General features: G+C 42.6%; 1 protein-coding gene across 1 annotated transcript; it reads right to left on the bottom strand.

Annotated features, from left to right (window-relative positions):
* Window positions 1-3,015: 3,015 nt before the first annotated feature.
* Window positions 3,016-23,168, bottom strand: LOC134405571 (vomeronasal type-2 receptor 26-like). The gene is made up of 6 exons (XM_063136817.1): window positions 23,149-23,168; window positions 17,904-18,017; window positions 16,864-17,155; window positions 14,566-14,793; window positions 10,458-10,584; window positions 3,016-3,914 (listed from the first exon to the last, which is right to left on the bottom strand). Exons 1-6 carry the CDS (start codon window positions 23,166-23,168, stop codon window positions 3,016-3,018), a joined length of 1,680 nt encoding a protein of 559 aa, XP_062992887.1.
* Between the last annotated feature and the right edge of the window lie 218 nt (window positions 23,169-23,386).

Below are 23,386 nucleotides of genomic sequence, written 5' to 3'. Positions count from 1 at the left end.
TTCCCTGTGATGAGTATCTCTAAATAGAATAGAATAGCTGCTGTGGGGGTGCCTTACACTGCACACACTTCCCGTTCTCTGATTATATGTGCTTCCCTTTCTCTTTATTGTGTGCACATCTGTGTTTGTCTAAGAAGGGATACACTTTCTTACATTCTCTGGATTGACTCTGTCACACAAACAAACAAGTGTCTCTCCAACCCCTCTCTGTTAAGTGTCCTGCTTCTGGTCTCCTTTGTAGTCTAACAGGGAAATCAGAGTGCTAATCAATTCCTTTTATTAGGGCTGTGCACCCTGTACCAGAACCACTTCGGAACCCGATCCAGACGTTTTGGATCGGGCCCGAACTGGTTTGGGTTGATGCGAACCTCCCCTGATCCACTCCTGAACCAGATCCAGAGTGCCCCCTCTCCCCACTTACTTGCTTCCGCAGTGGACAACGGAGGCAGGTAAGTGGGAAAGGGAAAAAATGGGGGCCGAATAAGCCTACCTGCCCCCTAACCTGGATCCACCATCTGTCGCCGCATGGACCGCGGTGGCGGACGGCGGAGCCAGGTAATCCCTGAGCAAATGCTATTGGTACCCATCCCCCACCCCCTTGTGATCAGCTTTGCAGATCCACCCAGAGGGTTTATGGGGCCTAGTGCAGGTGTGTTGTTGGGGGCCCTGTTGCTACGCCCAAAACTGGGGGCCATATGCATGGATGTTTGCATGCCCAGAACTGAGCCTCGTGTGGCGCAGAGTGGTAAAGCAGCAGTTTCTGCAGCTGAAACTCTCCCCATGGCCTGTGTTCGATCCCTGGCTCTGTTGTCCATCGCTGTCTGGGCCACAGTTGAAGACACTGCCAAGACCATGACGGAGCCAGGTAAGCCCCCTCCCCCCTTACTTGGCTCCTCCGCCGTCACCACACAGACTGTGCCGCCACCGCCAAGTAAGCCCCCTCCCCCCACTTACCTGGCTCCTCCGTGGTCTGGGTGGCAGCTTCAACTGCAGCCCAGGCTTCAGGAGGAAACAGGCCACGGACTGTTTCCGCCTGAAGCCTCGTTCACAGTTGAAGCTGCAGCCCAGACCATGACAGAGTCAGGTAAGCCCCCCTCCCCCTTACCTGGCTCCACCACCCTCGCTGCACAGACTGCGGCAGCGGTGACAGGTAAACCCCCCTCTTCCCTTCCCCAGTTATTTGGCTCTGCCGCCATTGAAGCATGGACCGGGGCAGCGTTGGACGGGGGAGCCAGGTAAGCTCCCTTACACACTTACCTTGCTCCGAAGCTTTAGAATGGTCTGAATCACTACACACTGTTCCGAACCACTTCAAGCCGATCTGGACCTCCCCTGATCCACTCTGGAACTGGGCTTCAGAGGTCTGGATTGGCCCGCTCCGCTTTGGATCCGTGGATCCGTAATGGAGCAGAGCACACCCCTATTATGCAGCCAGATCAACAGTGCCTCATATTGCTTTCTTACAAGACTTTATTGCATATTAGCCAGATAGGCCATTTGCATACAAACAAAATAATTACACACCCAACCGCCAACTCAGCACAGCTGAAAGAGTAATACAATCATTAATAACATCACAGACAGCCAGATTGTCATATTTATGTTAACTATATTAACCAACATATTGTATCAACAAGATATAGTTTGATCCTATAAGGTAGTCAGGAGCTTCCGCACCTCCAGTGTCCGATGTACAAACTTTGCAGTCCTAAATGATATATAATGATCAGAGCCTAACAGGAGTATTTGAGTCAGCAGAGGAAGGAGGCAAAAAACAAAACATAGATGGCATCAGGTCACATGTCTGTAGCAACTAGATAATACCAATGTGAGGAATAGATATATGAGCAGTGGATGCACATTTAGAATAACATCTGGTTGTATTTGCATGGATGCAATTTAGCTGGGTGGTAAGTAATATTCTATTACTACATATATTTCAAACCACCTAAAAAAATATGGGCAGAATTCAATGCTGTCCATCCACTAATGTCAATTCTGGTCTGTGCCTGGCCAGAGAGTCCTCACCTCTGGTCCTCAAGCAACTCCCTACCACTTGCAGAATGACAGTTTAGTGCTTCTGGAATCAAGTCCCCAAATGAGAAGAAACTATCATTTCTAGAAGAGGATAGGTTGTCCTAGCTCTCTTATGTGACCTGTCAACCTTCCCCTTCGGGAAATTAGTATTTATGCTTGTGTTGGCTGCAGTGGAGAATGAAAAGCCCAATGTCATCAACAGTGCAGCTTGACTTGGCTTGACTGGACAGGTTAATAGCAGGGGCATTACTCTTAAATCTCTTTCGATTGAAATCTACAATTATGCTGATCAAGGGTATGCAACATTGTTTGTAGCCACTCAACATTTGATCCAGCAAGAAATAGCAATATCCAATAAGAAAACATACAATTTCCATTTGCTTGATCTTAATTTTGACACGTGATCAAGCATGTGGCATTTATTTTGACAGCAGGTGACAATATTTTGGATCACATGGTCATTGTTTGAGTTACATGGCTGAGCATATGAGATCACATCATCCACATTTTGACATCAGCTTGCAATATAGAACCATTAACAGGAAATGAAGGTGCACTAAGTATTCTGTATATCAGTAGTAATATTTAATCAGGTTTATTCACATGAGAGATTAATCAGTCTCATTGCCAAAAATGTTCAGCAAGCACAGTGACTATTTTTGCTTTCAATTGTAGCCAGAGCATCATAGGTTTACATGCACAGGTTCTGAAGAGTCCTTTGAGTTTCTTTCTCAGCCTTAGCTGCTACAAAGGAATTCTAAACTTTTCAAACATGAGAAAGAGTTTATGAGCATTTTGAAGAGCAGCTAAATGTGAATATAAATGGAAAATACAATGAGGGGTATTTTCCTATTTAGATGATGGGTTTACCTTAAGTAAATCTTGATTCAGTTCTCCAAAGAAGGGGAGAGTAATTTTGTGATGTGCACCCACAAAACTCTAGATTACAAATTATAGCAGATGGCAGACAGACATTCTTCAATATTTTCTCATTAGCTGTCCCCTATTGTTTAGCTCAGGCCTCAACACAATAATGTAACATTTGGGGAAGAAGATGCAACCAAGCAATCCAGCACTGGAGGCTAAGATAGAGAAGATCTCCACAGCTACCATGTATTTACCTTTGGTGCTTAGGTAGGAGGGAATAAAAGTTAACCAAACACTGCAAAAGACCAACATGCTGAAAGTGATGAACTTGGCCTCATTGAAACTGCCAGGTAACTTCCTGGAGAGGAAGGCCACAGTGAAACTGATAACTGCCAACAAGCCCATGTAGCCCAAGGCACAGTAAAACATCGTCACAGAACCCTCATTACACTCCAGCAGAATTTCTTCAGCAACTGAGTTCATGTCAGTATCTGGGAATGGGGGAGAGGTTCCCAGCCAAACAATGCAGATACTTGCTTGGATAAAGGAGCAGGAAAGAACAATGGAGATGGCCTGCTCCTTCCCCAACCACATCCTCATCCTGGATCCTGGTTTGGTGGCCATGAAAGCCAGAACTACCATGATGGTTTTTGCTAGTACAGAAGAGACAGCCACTGAGAAGATGAAGGCAAAGGTCGTTTGTCGAAGGAGACAAGTCATCTTCTGAGGTTGGCCAATGAATAGCAATGTGCAAAGGAAGCAGAGGAGAAGAGAGATGAGGAGAGTATAGGTGAGGTTCTGGTTGTTGGCTTTGACTATAGGAGTGTTGTTGTGCTTCATAAATGTTCTCAGTACCACAGCTATGATCAAAGAAAAAAAAAGAGCAAAGAAAGCTAAACTGACACCCAGAGGTTCTTCATAAGACAAGAAGGTTACCATTTTGGGGATACAGAAATCCCGATTCTTGCTTGGATAGTCTTTGGCTGAGCATGAGTTACAGTCACTCATATCTATAGAAGAAAAGATGTCATGTTATCTCACAAACAGACATGCCAGAAATTTCAACATGTTATATGTGTTCTTGTAAAACATTATCTATTCATTTCATAGGACATAGTCAGTGCTGATACTATGAAAGGTGGTGGGGATTTAAAGCAGAAGCTTATGTTGCGAGTGGAGTAGGAAGCAAGAAATAAGACACAGACACAGGAGCTGGGTTAAACTAGGGCCTCTTTATTAATAATTTGGTAGCATCATCCCTCCCTGGATCTGCATGTGAAAGTGCGGGAATTAATGTTCTGACTCTCAGGCCGCTTGCCTGTAAATAAGGGCGAGCCTCCCTCAAAAGGAAGGAGTCGTGCAAGCCGGCTCCCTCCTTATTCAGCACTTTATAAGTGTGGGGAGACCAACCTGTTCCACCCCCGCTTACTGCCAATTAAGACAGCAAGTAGATGAAGCAAGAGGGTCTCCAAAGGCATACCATATCCTGACAGGTGGACCGCTCAGCCCCCTTGGATCAGATCCTCCGGTTATGCCAATCACCTAACAGTGCCAGAGTGCTCACCATCCTTACCTAACACAGCCAATTCCCGCACATCCTTGGCACTCCACATACCAATTAACCTAATTAAACACCCCCCGCATAAAACCTCCAGTATGGAGTAGGCAAAAACCAGTGGCAAAATTCCTACTCAGCCCCTTTCCCAAAGAAGACGACTGGCTAATCCCATACTAGAAGAGGACGGTAGGGTGGGTCAGCTCAACAGAAAGAGGCCAAGGCCTGGCCACGGGCTGCCTTTATAGGATCGGCCCTGCCCCCAGTCACATGGCACGCACATGGCCATGGACAACATGGCTCACGTAGAGCGAGGAGCGTGTCCCTTGGCTCCTCCCCACTTGCAACGGCCGGCTTCCCGCCCAAGCCATTGGCTGAGTGAGTGCCGGTTTTTTAAGGAGAAGTATTTAACATAACAGAAAATTTCTCCCAATCCCTGAGAAATTCAAGCAGAGCAACTGGGTTAGGTCCACTGGTGAGAATAAATAAATAGATCAATATTAATAATAAAATATGTTTTAATTATTTACTTTCTTAGTCTAATTAAAACACACACACACACTTGTGCTAATGTGTGTGTGTGTGTGTGTGTGTGTGTGAATAAAAGCAATGGGAACAAATACACGATATATATCGGACAAATAAAAACATGATATTGTAGTATTATAAAAACCTATCTTTACCTTTCATTAATACCAAATGTGTATTGATCTGTGTCCTTCAGTGGTTATATAAACATTCAAATCTATACAAACATATTGTCTACAATACATACAATGCAAATAACAATAGGAATCACTGCACTGCAATTTAGGACTCTTGCCAATCCTTCCTCTAATACATGTAGCTGTAAAGAAATATGCATTTTTATAAACTAGGTAACCATAAGGGCTCCACCAAGATATAAATATATTACAGGAAATACGGGAGTGCTTCCCTATGTTATAGGTGATCAGTGAATAGAGCATTTCACCATGTTAAGGCTGTAATTGGGGGGTAGGTCATTCTAGCGTTCATAAAATGGAAAATGTTTCACCAATCTTTCTGAAAATAAGACCTGCCAGAAAGAAATGCTGGTTTTAAATATCCTGGGATTTTCAATTAGATTTTTGAAATATTAAGGGAAGGACAGCAGTTGAAAACACAAAATAAATGAGTCAAAATGACACTATGAGTCAAAATGACACTCAAAACAGCTGTTGGTGACCATTTTCTACTCATGAAAAGCTCCGAATTGGGACCGTTACCCTTCAATCCAGTGGTGGGATCTTGGCCCCTTGTCCTTCTAGTTGTTGGAATGGCTTTTCTTTTTTCAAAATTTGCTTCTGTTGATTTTTAATGAATATTTCTTTGCCCCATTAAAGTCAATAGAGGCCTCATAGAGCAGAGCATGCTCAGTAGTGTCACTCTCCCCCTCCCTCCTGTCTCAGATAGATTGGAATGTTGGAAATAAGATAGCCGCCTGGCTCATCTAGCAGCCATTTCCTTCTGCAGTTGAGCCAAGGCCCTGTCTGGGCCCTCTCCTTCTTCTGTGGAGGCCAGGGAAGGAGAGAGAAATGATCTGCCTTGCTTGGAGGGAGACCCTTCTCTGGCCTCCAAGGAAAAAGAAAACCGGGCTGGCTCAGGTAGGGGTTTGATAGAGGGATTGACTTTGCTGTGTGTCTGTGAGTGTGAAGAGGGAGGGGTGGGGTGTGTGTGTGGGGGGGGGTGTATGTTTGAAGTGCTGGTGCATCCTTCTTAACTCAAAGTAAAGAATACATGGCAAACTTTCCTTTGGAGTGGCAGCTCCTCACACAAGCCTCTTAAAGTTTAAACTTTATGGAAATTAATATTGAATAAATTTCATCAAGACCACATGGAGGAGGAGGAGGAGGGGGAGGAGGAGGTTAACCCTGGCCTATCTGCCATGCATGGTCTTGATTAAAAGAATTTCTAGCCTCTCTCAATATTTCTTACCATAAAGTTTAAACTTCTTCAGGTAGTGTGTGTTTCTTTAAAAGGTACTGAACTACATTTTAAGCTTTCTTTTATAGATTTGTGTGTGTGTGTGTGTGTGTGTGTATTTTGAATTTGAACACAGATATAGGTCTCTTTAAAAAATCTCTGGTATGAAGGAAGGTGAATGGTTTTGGTGTGAAGGAAGGTGAATGGTTTTGGTGTTATAAGATAAATGGCTGTACATTTTAGAAAATATTTTCCTTTCTCTGTGTACCTGCTTCTTATAATCTAAATCTGCTGCTTTATGTTTGTATGAAAGGAAAACTTTTTCTAAAATGTACATCCATGAATCTTATACCCAAAGCATTACTTCACACCAGAGAAATAGTTAAGGGACCTAGTTTTTGCTACAACCTGGCACCCTCCAGTTGCTGTAGACTTAGATGCACAGAATCATAGAATTCAATGCCCCTCAGTAGTTGCAGTAGTCCAGGGCATGTAGTCCTCTTCATCCTCCTCTTCACTTTATCCTCACAACAACCCTGTGAGGTAGTGTAGGCTGAGGGAAAGTGGGGGCAGGATGTGGTTGGGGTGTGTGTGAGGGCTGGGGGGGGGGAAAAGGAATTTTTCTGGGTTGGGTAGGTGTGTTTTTTTGGGGGCGTAACATGCAATGGCTAATGCTTAAATCCTTCCTGCAGTTGCTTATTTATTTATTCATTACATTTATATACCGCCCCATAGACTAAGCTCTCTGGGCTGTTCACAAAAGTTAAAAACAGTAAACACTAAAATATATATATATACAAAATTTCAAACCATCAAAAACATAAAAACAACAGTATCCATTTGCTTGTTTTCAAATCTTGCAAGTGATATCAAGGTTTGAAAACAAGCAATGGCATGAAGGATTTAAACATTAGCCATTGCATGTTTTAAAAGAGCAACTGTGTTCAAAAAATATATCACATCTCCAAGAACCATTATTTGATATTCAGGGTTGCCAAACAATTCTACAGCTTGGATTGTTGGGGCAGAAGTGGGAACTTGTTCCTGTATTCCAAAGCCTGCTTTTTGGTGTGGCTTTCAGAATATCACATCTTATTTTAATTATCATTATCATTATTATGGCTGTGTGGATTCCTTGCTCTCACTCATCATCTTAAAGTCACTTTATTCTCTGTGGAATGGGAGAATGTGGGTCCATAGGAGTAGTTTTGTGGGGGGTGTGTGTTATTCCTCTGCATCCTTTGTTACATACTGACCCTGTTCACATGACACACTAAGCCACAGTGGTTAAACATTTTGAGCTAAACATTATGGCTGATTGTGTCATGTGAACCATGAAAATTGTTGGAATGAGCCTCTTACTCGTTAATCCAGTGGTGGTGTCTTCTTCCTCCTTCATTGTAGTTGGTGGAATGACTTTTCTTTTTTAAAAAAAATCCCTTTGGTTGATTTTTTATTTATTTTTTTGCCCTAGAGCCTCAACATTGTTTTGTAAACCATAGATTTTTTGTTTATTGAATATAATATATAGGGTGGCCATCTTGATTTGTAAGTATGCTCAGTAGTGCCCCCCTCCCTCCTGCCTTAGCTATATTGGAACATTGAGAGAAAATGGCTGCCTCCTCTAGCAAAGACTTACTGTCAGTGTCTTCTCAGAAGTATGTTCCATTGAATATAATGGTCTTACACCCTGGTAAGTGTGTAGGAGATTGTAGCTTTTTCCACACTCCGTACACAGAAATAGTTTTTCACCTCTGTGAATTCTTTGATGTAAAGTAAGGGTAAACTTACGACTAAAGCTTTTTCCACACTCCACACATTTGTATGGTTTCTCCCCTTTGTGAGTTCTTTGATGTCTACTCAAGGTCCCACTACAGCCGAAACTTTCCCCACATTCCATACATTTATATGGCTTCTTTCCTGAGTGGTCATCCATTACACAAAGCCATGAAATTCATTAAACAAAAAACCTTCGGTTTACAAAACAACGTTAAGGCTCTACAGTTTTCAACCAAGCATCAAAAAGCAGGGAAAGTGGGAGTTAAGGTTCACAAGCCTTAACGCCACATCCTCCCTTAGGAGGCAGAAAGTGCCAGTGAAATTCTCAAAGCAGATAAACCATGATGAAAGGATGGAGAATAGGATATGCAGAGGTGACTGTGGGGTTGTGGAAAACTGATGATGAACAACTTAGGGCCACCTACTTCTCTTTTTTTGTTTAGAGCAGCCCTTCCCCAACCTGGTGTCCTCCAAAGGTATTGGACTACAACTCCCATCATTGCAAGTCAGTATGTCTCATGGTCAGGAATGCTGCAACTTGTACTCTCAAATATGTGGAGGGCAGCAGGCTATCATATGCAGAGGTGACTGTGGGGTTCTAGAAAACTGATCGGGGAATGCTGTTCTAGAGCAAGGGCAGGCAAAATATAGATTTCTAGATGTTTTGGAATTCAACTTATAAAAGTCCCTGTCAGCATGGAGTGATTCAGGAATGCTGTGATTGCAGAGGATTTTTCTTATGTGTCCAGCAGTGTGAGATCAAAGCAGAGCTACCACCTAATAGATTCATGTTTAAGGATTATTTTAAAACTATTGATGAAAATGATTTTTGTCCTCACCATAAAATGGGATTTGCAGCGCAGCACATCTGGAGAGCACCAGGCTGGAGAAGGATGGTTTATACTTGGATCCTATACATGTCTACTCAGAACTCAGGGCCACTGAGTTTACTAGGTCTTCCCCCCAAGTGGTATAGGATTGCAAACTAATCTCATCTGAAAGGACTTCAAGACACCCAAACTAATCCTTTTCTGTTCCTCTGTCACTCTGATGAGATGATGTATTGTGGAGGGATTGTGGGGAGTGAACAGTATATTTTGTATGAACACATATTAAGAAAAAAACATTGGTTCTTTGAAGGGCAGGGTATTTACCAAAAGCTGAAAGTGCCAGCCCTTGCTCTGGTTCTACATCTCCAACAAATAGTGCCCCTTCTTTTATCAATCGTGCTGCTCTATGTGAGATGTGTGTGAGAAAAAAAATATTGTGCAGCCACCGTATTTGGTAACGATATAGAACAGTGTTCCCTATCCTGCTGTCCCAGCTTTCCTGACCATGGGACATACTGACTTGCAAAGATGGGAGTTGTAGTCCAACAGCTTTGGAGGGCACCAGGTTGGGGAAGGGCTGCTCTAAACAAAAAAATAGAAGTAGGTGGTTCTAAGTTGTTCGTCATCAGTTTTCCACAACCCCACAGTCACCTCTGCATATCCTATTCTCCATCCTGTCCTCATGGTTTATATCTGCTTTGGGAGAATGAGAATTTCACTTGCACTTTCTGCCTCCTTAGGAAGGATGTGGCGTTAAAGGCTTGTGAGCCTTAACCCCCAATTTCCCTGCTTTTTGGAGTTTGGTTGAAAACTGTAGAGCCTTAATGTTGTTTTGTAAACCGTAGGTTTTTTGTTTATTGAATATAGATAGATAGATAGGTTGGCAAGGGACTGCAGCAGTCATATGTGCCAATTAATAATGAGATAGCTCATGATGCTACCCAAACAGTCTTAGTTTGGGGTGTGTGTGTGTGTGTGTGTGTGTGTGTGTGTGTGTGTGTGTTAGATTATTGGATACAAATGATAAGACAAAGACAAAGATGTTTAACCATAGTATTTTAACTTCAGCAACTTCCTCCCCTGTTACAAAACCGTTTGAACAGTAAAACTGTTAGTTTTACCCTACCCTGTGCCTGCTTACCCTACCCTGTGCCTGTTTGCATTCTCTTCCCCTCCTTATTGTTTTACTATGATTTTATTAGATTGTAAGCCTATGCGGCAGGGTCTTGCTATTTACTGTTTTACTCTGTACAGCACCATGTACATTGATGGTGCTATATAAATAAATTAATAATAATAATAATAATAATAATAATAATAATAATAATTTTGATATACTGAAGAATAATCACGCACTCCAACCAATGCAAAATCTTATCTACGTGTCCATATACATTACAGCCATGCTTTTGTATCACTCTGTACATGTAATATATATTTCCTACCCTCTTTGTTTGAAATCTTCCCTTCTGGACATGGGATGCAATCATAGCAGCAGTGTGGTTTCCCCTCCTTCACTTTCTTGCTGGAACCAGGATGGCAACTCTCACTACATATAGATAGTGGTCTTGTCTAAACCATGAATGAAAGAGCAGAATAAAAATATGACAATGAGGAGTGTGAAAATCTTAAGTCTCTCATGTCTAGCTGTATCTTGCAAAATTGACATAGCATTTCAGCAACTTATAGATGTAAATATATTACAAACTATTTCTACTTTACATTATTGTGTGGGGAATGCCCACTTATTCACTCATTTTGGGGAGAACCATGGGAAATAATAAAAAGAAATTACTAGTTATGATATGCCATATTTTCCCAAAGCTGCATTACTTGGCCCTATATCATATTTTGTCTCGGAAGAGGACCTTGAACTGCTTACAAATCTATTAATTTCAACTAGCAAATGATCGCTGCTCACTGGATATCAGTAAGAACTCCTACTATTTTGATTGGATTCCATGGAGATGTTCCAGCAGCAGCCTTTTAAACCAAGCTCACATTCTACAGCAGGGTTCAGGAAACACAATATATGATTTCTGACTTCCATTTATTTAACAACAGCTTCAAATAGTAAATTGTGGTGTGATGGGGCAAAATAATGTGTTGAGACCAGTACTGTATGTGTGGTGTAAAATTCAGCCCACATTTATTTAGGGACCCTGGTCAGGCCTTAATCTGTCAACAATTAACTAGGAGTTGTATCATGCAAAAACATTCTATGTCTGATGAGTGGCATCTGATGATCGCCACCCTCAGACCATACCCCTTTTGGGGAGGGTAGGCCTTCCAGTGTCACATATCCCTGGCCATGAAACCCCGGGTGGAGTGAGGTTAGTTGGCCTCAAAGGTAAGCCCTATCCTGGGGCTGCACAACCCTCAACAGAAGGCCTCCGGCATTACCTGTCAACAGAACAATGCTACAGAATGATCAGCATCCCTTTCCTCTAAGCGTGCCCACCCCTACATGCCTAAAGAATTGTGACTAAATTAACTTTAATCAGCTTTCCTAAAACACTCTCTCCCAACTTACAGTGTGAAGTAGGCAAAACGACATATACCCCCACCCAATCAAACTATGAGCCAAACATTCCTACTCGGTCCCCAAAAGGACAACCAGATGTAACCTACACTCCATACAGTGAGGGAGCCGTGAAAAACAAAGAGGCTGAAGGCCAGGTGTGGTTGCCTAATATAGGCTGTGCAGCCCCACCTCCAGCTGGTGATGCCAACAGGATCACACCAATGGCAATCGGACACATCTCTGCCTCACCCCCTGACCACAACTGCTTCCTCATAGCCATGCAAACAGGGTGCAGGGAAAGGTCATTTCTACTATAGATATGAAGAAAAATTCTCATATTCCAAACCAATTCCTGGATTTTGAATTCTCCAATTTTAAGGGAATGTCTTTGCACCAGGCTCCATTTGGTGCACTTCAGTCAAACGCAATGTAGATCTCACAAGTCTGAAGTCTGCCTAACCAAGTTTTACAGGATCACAGTCTGGACAAATGGAGCAGAAAAGCATTGTTGCTCCACACACTGTGAGCTCTCAGGGGAAAGGCTTAATATTGCATGACTCACTGCAGCTTCTCCCCTCCAACGTAAAATTCTTTCCCGGCCCATTTACTTGTGACTACTTGCCATTTCAAGAAATGTTACTAACAGGAGTGGGTGGGTGGGGAAGTCATCAACTGGGATCTTGCAGCTTGCATGGAAGATCTGCCTTTAGGAGCTTTAGGTTGAACTGGAGTGAGAACAAAGGAGAGATATCACTGTGGTGCATCTGCCTCTTTGGCCCCACCCCATCAAAGTGTTAGGATTAGCAATCCCCTCCTGGAAAGGAGATGCTGATGCTGATGCTGTGCAACTGCTCCTCACCAGCCTTTCTCCCTTTGCTACTGGCCAGAGCACTTCCACAAATCACAGCTCCCCATTCAGAGGGGAACTTGGCTGATATTGAAGCCTATTTTTGGCAGTGACAATTGTGAAGCCATGCCACTTCTCCACTACCATTTCATCCTCAGTCATTGATGATGATGATGATGATGATGATGATCATCATCATCATCATCATCATCTCTTTTCTCACTTGTGGCAGTTTTTCTAGATGGACCTGATGAGCTTTGCCAAGCCATGCTGTATTTTACTAAATCAGGAAATTCCTCACTATTGAGCATGCTTTAAGTATGTATGCTTTCTGGATGTTGGTATCAATGTATTTTGGTAGGCCCAGTTTCTGAAGGTTTTCTGTAAAATGTTTTGATGTGATGCCAGTAACAGACGTGACTAACAGAATCATTGTAACCTTTTGCTGTTGCCATAGTTCTTTAACTTCCATAGCCAGTGGTGTATATTTTTCTTTCTTTTCCTCTTCCTTTTCTACAACATTTTGGTCATTCAATATTGCTATGTCAATGAGGTTGGGTCCCCCCTTTTTTCTCTCTCTCTGCAACAGTTATGTCTGGTTGGTTGTAAGGCATTGTATTATCCATATGAATTGCTCTGCCCCAGTATATTTTATGATCTGCATTTTCCAAGATTGTTTTCGGTGAGTACGTATAGTATGGTGTAGGATGTTTGATTAGGTTGAATTTGATGATCAGTTGTTGGTGAATTATTTTTGCAGCTGTACTGTGTTTGTCCATGTAGTCCATTCCTGCCAGAATTTTACATCCTCCTGTTACATGGTCTATTGTTTCTTGGAACGGATGACATTTTCTACATGAACCTCTTGTTAAATTGTTATCTTTTATGATGTATTTTTGATAATTGCTACAACTTGATCCTGGTTGTTGTTGTTGTTGTTGTTGTTACTACTACTACTAATAATAATAATAATGAGTTGCCCAATAGTTGAAGCTCTCAAGGAGATATACATAATAAAAACCAAATGCAACAAACTAATTATAAAACACACTGAAGTATTTTTGAATAGTTAACTACAATGAACATCCTTCAAATGTCCCTGAAAACATCTTTTTAGGAAAGCTTTCCCTGGACTGAAACTTAGGCCATAGCTAGACCTAAGGTTTATCCCTGGATCATCCAGGGGTCAAACCTGTTCATCTAGGTGACACACAGGGGATCCAGTGCTCAGGCAGGGGCGAACCCTGGATGATCCCAGGATAAACCTTAGGTCTAGCTGTGGCCTTATTCTCATTTTATATGACACATTTATTTATTTATTTATTTAAAAAATCATTATTATTGTATATTATGGCTTTAATTGTAAACTCCCCAGAGAGCCTTGCCTGTTGGGCAGTATAAATATGTAATAAATAAATAAATAAATAAATAATGTTTTTAATGCTTGTTCACCATGGAAAATTACAGTAAGCAAGAGGGACTTGATTTGTTGGCTTCTGGAACTGAGTCATGCTTCTTTAGAAGAAGGGATGGTCCCCACCATTCCTTCTTCTGTGGAACCCTTCTTTGGATCCAGAAGATCATAATAACTATTGGTCAGTTGAAAATATCCCTTTTTAGACAAGGTATTAGCAAAAACAGCACTAGTACAACTCCAATTGCTTTGGATGAAACAGATTATCTGTCCCAATTCAGTTGAGTTTCCATCCTGGTTTTGGCATTGAAACAGGGCCGGTTGCCCTGATGGATGACCTGATTTAGAAAGCGAGAGCGAGATCTTAAGCTACTTCCTTTACTGGCTCTGTTTGCTCTCAAGCCTCAATTATTCTTTCCATACACTTTTCTCTCTTGTCCTTTCCTCCGCTTACCCCTTGCTGAGGAACTATCAGACTTTACCATGCCTGCAAGGATAGTGTTGGATTCTTCCCTGTGTCTACTTCTATTTCCTCCAGCAATTTTTAAGTGAATAAAGTCACTGGCAGTGTAACCATGGCAGTCCCCTTGAACCCCCTCTCATTCCTTCTATCATTTCACAGACTATTCTTTCAATAAAAAATAGTGTTGTTGTTGTTTTCCAAAACTCTTTGTCATTCTCTAATGAAATTCAATTTTGGCAGCAGTACAAATTATCAGTGTTCATTCAAACTGGATTTGTTTCTAAACAGGTTGCATTAGTTCCTACCTGGTTAAACCATCTTTGCCATGTGATGGCATCCTCATCAATGGTGAGGGCTTGGCCTGGAGAATCCTGAAGATCCATCCCTCCTACTTTCACTCGGAGAAAAGATTCATTGGAGAAAAAAATCAAATTAATAACATCCAATCCAGCTACTATCTCTCCATTCTCCTTAAAGAAAACCTCATTCTGAGCATTGTTGTTAAATGAGACAACTCTAAGAAACTGATGGAGCTAGATTGAAAATGGAAATGCAAGCATTTAGAAATGACTGTTATTTTCTATATAAGACTAAGCGATAGCAGCAGGAGCAGAGTGATCTCATGGATGATGTTCAAGTAGGAAAAGTTTGAGGGAAGAAATGCTCATTATTATTATTATTATTATTATTATTATTATTATTATTATTATTTCCCTCTTTTTACTCTTGCAGGGAATACAGAGCACCTTAATTGATCTTCCTTCCCTCCATGTTTGTCTTCTGCCCTGTGTTGTAGTTTGGTCTGAGAGTCTGGGTAACTCACATAAAGTCTGAGTAACTTACATAAAGTCATTCCAGTGAGCTTTAACGCCAAGTGGGGACTACAGCCCAGATCTTCTGAGTCCTACTCCAGCCACTACACTACACTGGCCCTCAGATGTAATGGGGTTGGGGAGGGACCAGAACAATCACAACAAATATGTTCTGTTCATATGGTAAACTTACAGGAAGCAGAGCAGTCCAATTAAAATGTGGACAGTCATCTGAGCAGATGAAAAGTTTGATACTACCGTTTGATGCAGAGATTGAGTGTTCTTGCAATACTAAAAGATGTAGTGGTCTCCCACACAAGGAAGTTGAGAACATTACCTGCCACCAGTTCGCATTCTGAAGTGTTAGTCGTTGAGTATCCATCATTGCCCTGTTTTTAACTTTAGATGAGAACTTAGCATGTAGAGCATGTGCAACAGCATAGACAGCATTGTAGATGCTGTAGCTTTGGCCAGTCATGCCCATTTCAAAAAGAAATCCAGGAAGCCTCTCCAACTTTTCTCTCCCAGTGCAAACGTGAATTTCCATGTCATGCCCTGCTGTATTTGGGAATACACAGTCAAACGCTTGTTGCCAAAAGTCCCTGATAAAACCATCTTCTCTTGTGCTGAAAGGATCTCTGCTCTCCTCAAATGATATGAATCCTGGCAGGACATTGGAGTGAATCCTGAAAGACAGCGCACCATGGAATATTTCTGTATCCCAATTCCTTTGGTAGGAAAATGAATTCATCTCCATCTGAGCTGCTATTATCCATACTTTGCCTTTTATTTTTTTTGCCCTGTTATGTAATTCTGCTAGATATGGCAGCCATCTAAAAATTGCACAGGAATATGATTCTCCATGTGCCACCACTGCATTGGCTTTTCTGTCCAGTAGTTTAACATGTATTTCTGCTCCCTGTTCTAGCATGCCATACATTTCAGTGATGTATGTAAATTTGGGGATTCTTTCTATGAAGGCAAAACAGACACCTCTTTGAGTAAACATTGGAAACACAGTTTGCAGAAATCTTTCTCCATTGGTACTATCTATAAAAATAAGTCCAATCCATGTCCACCTGAAATGCAGGAGCAAGGAGAGAATCCCCTCATTCTGAAGGGCTTCCTGAGGAACCATCTGATAGAAGGGAAGTCCTGGGGTCTTATCATTCATGATGGGAGCAGTGCCATATATGAGCTAAGGAGAGATGGCAGATGTTAATTTATAACTCACTTTGTAGCACTCAAGTAAGTCACATACATTGTGTCACTCTGTCAGGATCTACACTACTGATTTAAAACATTTTATAATGGTAGTGACAACTGTTAAGGCCCAGGTTACATGCCTTATACAGTTTTCAAAATATTTTCAAAGTGTCATATCTTGCTTGGGTTAGATCTGGCCAAATTCTTAGAAAGTCATGGAAATTCTATTGTTGCCATACTTTATCCCAGCATGGTGTAACCTGGGGCCTCAAGAAGTGTTAGACTACAAATCCCATAACCCCCACACCACAGGTAGTGATAGGAATTGTAATCCAATACATCCTGAGGGCTTTCCATTTGGTAGTACCCAAGACAACTAACAACAGGAACAATAATGGTATTAAACAGCATGAAATAGTATTACTTCCAAAATAAACTAAAAACACACATATAATTCAAACATACCACAATATATTTAATAATCAGTTTGTTGGAGGAATTTCAATATATATATTTTTAAAAAATCATGCTGGGAGAAGGTAACTAGGAGAATATTCCACATACATGCAAGTAAACATTTCCCACCTGCGGAATCTTATAGATATCCAAGATATTTGCTATGTGAAGAGAGATTTCTGAGTCCAGTCCCCCAACTACTGCAATTAGATTATTCCGGGTGTCACATATGTAGTTGGGCACCAATCTCTCCACTAGTGATAGGAGTAACATGGTTGCATGATAGGTTCTCCTTGCATTGTCATAGCTGTCATAGATACGGAAGCCCAAAGTGAGATTGGGTAATATTTGAGGGTTTTCATTGATCTCTTTTACTGCAAATGCAAAGGCCACGAGATGCTGGTAATTCTTTGGCATTATGCTGGAATGAAAGTCAACACATGAGTCACAGCATGTTACTCAACACACACACACACACAATATACATATAGACAAATATACAATTGCTGTGAGTTTGATTTGGCAGTTTCTCCCTGGTAAGTGGTTTTGTAAGGCTATATACAAAAATGTGTACATTGGAGGAAACTGGATATAAACGTGTACTTCAGGGAAAGTTGCATCTGAAAATAAATATGACTTTTAAATGTGCAGACTGGTGTGATAATTGAATGGAATGAACTCATGACTGAAAACATGCAACACTGTCATGGATTAGATATGGAGAATTTTTTTAATTCCTTTTTTCTAGGAAAGAGCCTCGTGTGGCGCAGAGTGGTAAGTGGAAGTTATTGCAGCTGTAACTCTCCCCACGGCCTGAGTTCGATACCAGCGGAAGCTGGTTCTCAGGCAGCCGGCTCAGGTTGACTCAGCCTTCCATCCTTCTGAGGTCGGTAAAATGAGTACCCAGCTAGCTGGGGGAAAGGTAACAATGACTGGTGAAGGCAATGGCAAACCACCCCACTACAAAGTCTGCCAAGAAAACGTCAGCGAAAGCAGACGTCCCTCTAGGAGTCGGTGCTTTGCACAAGAGGTTCCTTTCCTTTTTCCTTTTTTCTAGGAAAGTGTATATAAGACTGAAGTCTCAGCCACAGGATTGAGGCAGCATCTCTAGCAACTGATCATTCCAGTGACATAATAAATGGAAATGAAAACAAGGGATAAATCCTTACACAAGTTCTTCAGTCAAGTCTGGTGGAGGTTCTTCATTGAAGGATGTTGGAGTAGAGATGAAACCGCCATGACTAGCAATGCCACCAATAATGAAGTCTCCTGATTGATGATACCTGTGAAGTGGAGAGTGAGGATCACTGAGGCTGCATTTAATCATGTGTACCTGCCATACTAAATAATGAAACAGTGCCAGCAGCAAGACCACTACCACCACCATCCTCAATACAATGGCAAATCTTCCCTCTGCACACAGATTTGCCTATTTTCTTCTACAACACTGGCATCACTTAAGCAATCTGAAAATAGAACTGACTAAATGGTAGCCTAGTCTTCTAACTGAAATAGCTAATGTAAAATATGTATTTAGTTTATTTATGACAACCTTCAGAGACTTATTATTTTTCCTAGTGTCCATTGGAACACCAGAGGAGCTTCATAAAGCAGAAGATGAAATTGCCATCTTTTCAGTAAATAAAGTAGGAGATAATTATCACTTCAAAAAGGCAAAATCCATGTTGAAATCCTGGGGGAATAACTTGTTTGTCACTTCAGCAGATGGGGCACTTAGCCATGGAATGCCTCTGTGAAAGAAGAGAAGTCTCCTATACTTTTATGTATTGATTTGATGGCAGAATATTATAGAGTTGAATCCTGTGTGTTTGTTTGCATACAGATGCTAGTCAGTTTCAACCAAAAGATCACTAGTATAGAAGTTGCATTAGAATATAATAGTCAGGAAGGTTCATTCTGGAAGCATGAGTTTATATAACTTAGGCCTTAGCTAGACCTACGTGTTATTGCACCATGGAATGGTGAAGATTTCATGATATTTTTATTGAAAGATAACCCTCTGATTACACATAGCACGCGATGACCTCAGAGGGAGAGGCGTTGTGCCCGCCATTTTTTATTTTTAAAGAGGCAGCAGCGCATAAGCGCTTGTGTGCAAAAGGTAAGGTGGTTTTTTTTTTAAAAAAAAATCCCTGCTCTCCCCACCCCTCCCCTGATGGGCACAGTGCTCCTGAGGAGTCCCAGCTCACAAGCCACCTCGTGAGGAGCCAGGACAAACTGCAGTGCCCGGCCGCAAGTTCTGTGGTCTCAGGATTTCACCCCATCTAACTATGGCCTTAGTAGACAATCAGAAGAACAGAAAAATATTAACTCAGGAAATGTAAGTCTTTTCTACATAAGGCATTTATAGCATGTTCATCATTCCCTACCCCTGGTTGTTCTTGGAGTCAAGTATTTCTAAAGAGCACTGTGACAGGTCTGTTGAAGAGCAGAGGAGCTGCTGCATTTAATTGTAAAATGGAGAATTTAAAAATCACTATTATCACATGTGTATCTGTGGTATTCCACTATAAAAGTGTGCTTCTAGGCTGTCTTCATTTGTATTTTCCTGTGGCTTGTGTGTGTGTTGTGAAGTTGTTGCTACTCTGGGTGCACTCGCCCAGTCCTGCTCAGCTTGGCCCAACAAGGTCAGCTTGGCCCAATGAGTGCTCGGCAGCTGCCTACCCTCATGCTGAAATTATGCCTTTGTCCCTTTACCCTTCCATCAATGGGGACTTTAAGGTAACCATTGGCACAGGGGAAGGGGAGTGTGCAATTTGGGGCCTTAAAATTCTCAGAGGGGCAGCCCGTCTTTTGCCTGGAGTGTCTCACTCATTTGTCAGGTAGCACCTGCCAGGTTTATGATATTACTGCAATTGTTCCTGCTCTCTGAATCAGTTCTCCAGGTCCAGTTCAACTCCCCCCTCCGACCCAGAAATTAGCTTAATTTCAAGTGTTGAAAAGCCAGGTTTTAGAAGGGGAGGTACCCGTTGCCATGGAAAACAGATGGACCAATATTGTGCATAATAACACAAGGCAACTTCTCCTGTGGTCATGAAGACTTATAGAGCCAGAAAAAAGCAGGGAAGGAAATGCTCTTCATGAAGTGCTCATATCTCAATACTGTGATGATACTGTCCTATCCACAATGTCCTCAATACATTGCACTCTCCTGTCCACTCTCCTCCATTCTTGTGATTCCATCTACACAGGTTCACAAATATCAGAAGCAAACACCCAATGGTTGAATTTGCTAGGACACTGCAGCCATTTTGCAAGGTGACACCTTATTGTAACCCTGCCTTATTGTCGCTGGAATGTTTGCTCTCCAATACAGCTTGTGTTCCTTGATATTAATCCTCTGCTGTTCTTCCTTTGCAAAGAACCCCCCAAAACATCCCAACTCCACTGATTCTCGCCCACACACACACACACTTTGTCATCAAAGTGGTATAAATGTCTACACAGTTGAAAAGGATGTTCAAAGCAATGCCTCTTTCTTTCTTTCTTTCTTTCTTTCTTTCTTTCTTTCTTTCTTTCTTTCTTTCTTCCTTCCTTCCTTCTTTTTTGACCACTCCTGTTATTTAGACCTGCATATCCACTCAAAGTTGTTCTATCATTAGGCATCCACTCCCGTCCCAGTGCTCTTGTATCTTTTAAACTGGTCTCTGGCTGGTCTATGTACTGTGTAGGCATCCTAGCCTCAAAACCATAATGTTACTTTTTGCTTTAATCAGCATTTTACTCTAATTTTTTTGCCTCCTGAAACAGAAGTTCCACTCCCCCATACCTCCTTTCATTACCTCTTCCTCTGTTAAAGTCCCATCACATCTAGGTCAAATATGCAGCTCCCGTCGCTTCTTTGTCACTTCTTGAAAACAGGAAGTAATAAGCCCCATTCAGGACCTTGCTAGATGAGGCCTTAGCACGCTTTGAGGCCCAGTTTCCCAGCTGTGCGTCCAGATGACGCACAGGGGAATCCGGGGTCAAGCCATGCTCAGACCTCCTCTAACGAGCCATAAGCAAAGTCGCTTATGGAGCGCCTTTTCCGCAGCCCCGGCCTGAGGCCGGGACTGTGGAACGTCTAGCAAGGTCCGTAGCTTTTTGTGGCTACTTGCTTACTCACGAGTAGCCGGGAAAAGCCACGGACTGGGCACAGCGCTCATACGAGCGCTGTGCCCATTGGGCCAGGGGGATCCGGGGGGGGGACATGGGGGGAAGGCCGGACCGGCAGGAGAGGGGGATGGCGGAGGGCGACACAGGAGAGGGGGAGGGATGGCGGAGGGTGACATGGGAGAGGGGGAGGGATGGCGGAGGGTGACATGGGAGAGGGGGAGGGATGGGGAGGGCGGCACAGGAGAGGGGGAGGGATGGCGGAGGGCAGCACGGGAGAGGGGGAGGGATGGCGGAGGGTGACACGAGAGGGGGAGGGATGGCGGAGGGCAACACAGGAGAGGGGAGGGATGGCAGAGGGCAGCATGGGAGAGGAGGAGGGATGGCGGAGGGCAACACTGGAGAGGGGGAGGGATGGCGGAGGGCAACATGGGAGAGGGGGAGGGATGGCGGAGGGTGGCACAGGAGAGAGGGAAGGATGGCGGAGGGCGGCACGGGAGAGGGGGAAGGATGGCAGAGGGCGGCACGGGAGATGGGGACGGGGAGGGAGGGCGGGGAAAGCGTGGCCAGGGGGCTTAATTTAAAAAAGGGTGTGGGGCTTAAGTAAAAAAAAAACCCTTACCTTGTCCAGAGTCTTCGGGCCGCATGTGGCCCCTTTAACAACAACAAAAATGGCCGACGCTACAGGGCTTCCGCAGTCCCTGCGCATCGGCCGTCTACGAGGCGGGGCGGAGCACGCTAAAGTTAGTGCGCCGTCACCCCCCCTCCCTGCCGGCTTATCCGGCAGGGTCTAGCAAGGGCTTCAGTCTAGTAGGAGAGAGCATCAAACAGACTTTCTCTGGGGGGTTTTATGGTGCAACAAAGGCCAGAAGGGGCGGAAGATGCGCAAGAGGCAGACGACATCATGTGAGTAATCTGTAAGTGCCCAGTAATGAGCATGCAGCAAAACACTCATCGGATGGAGCTTTTAGAACCCAAACAGGTGAGGATCTCTGAGAGTTCTGTTTCAATTTATAAATCACTCAAACATGCCATGTTCCCAATCCCAACTGTAAATTCCTAACTTGTATTTGCTTTCACAAAACGTGTATTTGAAAATGTGGAGATGATGATTTTTGAAAAGTGCACAACTTCTTCAAAATTCACAACTTGTGCAAAATGTACAATTTTTTAAATAACCCATGCTATCATGGGGTGGGAGGGTGGGTTTGCAAATATTTGTGGATTCTTTTGTTCAGTTTTGGCAGACTATAGCTGTTCATTTGGCACAATGTCCAGAAACAAAGAGTGATCACAAATGCGAGAGGAAATTGAGGTGAGACAATCAGTGTGTTAAAGTTTGAAGAATCTGGACAATACAGCTAAACTTCAGTGGATATCTTTGAATTCTCTGGGAGTGCATTTAGACACTATATCCTCTTGTTTCCTAGGAGTATTTTTCTTCCATTTCAGAGGAAATGATTGCACTGACACATTACCTGAGCATTTTCCTTATTTTTCAGGCAAATGTTCAGATGTGCAGTGTGGAAGGAAAAGAGCAATATCATCAACAGTGCAACTTGGCTTGGCTGGGCTGGTTAGGGGCACTATTCCTAAATCTCTCACTATTGAAAATTCTTCCAATTATTCTAATCATGGGGACACAGCACTATTTGTAGCAACACAGCATTTATTCTGGCAAGATATGAAATCAAGTTTAGCAAAATCCAACAATAACATGTACCATTTCCATTTCCTTGTTCTCATTTTTGGTCGCATGACCCACACACAAAGCATTCCTGGTGACAAACATTTTTGCTCTGTCATTCTTTGGGTTACATGGCTGAACATATGGGGTCATATCATCTCCATTTTGACAGCAGCTTGCTAGAAGAAACAATATATAACCATAAATAGAAAAGCAATGTGCACTAAATATTTCATATATCAGTTGTAATATATTTAATCAGGTTTATTCACAGGAGAGAATTATCAGTCTAATTGCCAACAACGTTCAGAAAGCAGAGTGGTTATTTTTGGTTTCACTTTGTTGTATTTCCCAAAACTTCCCACCTTATTGGGAGACAATAAATAGGTTTGCAACATAATCCACAAAGTTTTATTCAGGCAATAGACATCTCTTCCAACCTGAAGGGAGTCCAGCTTCTAGGAACTTCCATCTAGGCAACACTATGCAAACTAAGCAAGACAATTGTCTTTTCAAGAAGAATGGAAAGCATTTTCACAGTATGCTTTAACTTCAAGGAGACTGGTTCTGAAGAAGCCTTTGGTGAGAAACTTGCCAGGCTGACCTTCTCTCACCTTCCTTTAGCTCCACCCATGCGGCATAGTCTAGGATCAAGCTAGCCTTGACGTGCCCTCCACAGACAGTGTGTTGTTAAGGTTTTCAGAGATAAGGTCTGGTGAAGGTTCATTCCCAGCAGGTGAAGAGTCCGTTAGAGTCACATCACTCACTCCACATATTGGCTTGTATGTTTCCAGCACTGTCTCTCCTGTTTCAGAATCTGAATCTGATTGATCACCTGAAACTCCTTCCCTC

This window comes from Elgaria multicarinata, chromosome 11 (genome assembly GCF_023053635.1).
Source record: "Elgaria multicarinata webbii isolate HBS135686 ecotype San Diego chromosome 11, rElgMul1.1.pri, whole genome shotgun sequence".
NCBI lineage: Eukaryota > Metazoa > Chordata > Lepidosauria > Squamata > Anguidae > Elgaria > Elgaria multicarinata.
The sequence above is the reverse complement of the archived record's forward strand: the minus strand, read 5'-3'. Positions and strand labels throughout refer to the sequence as shown.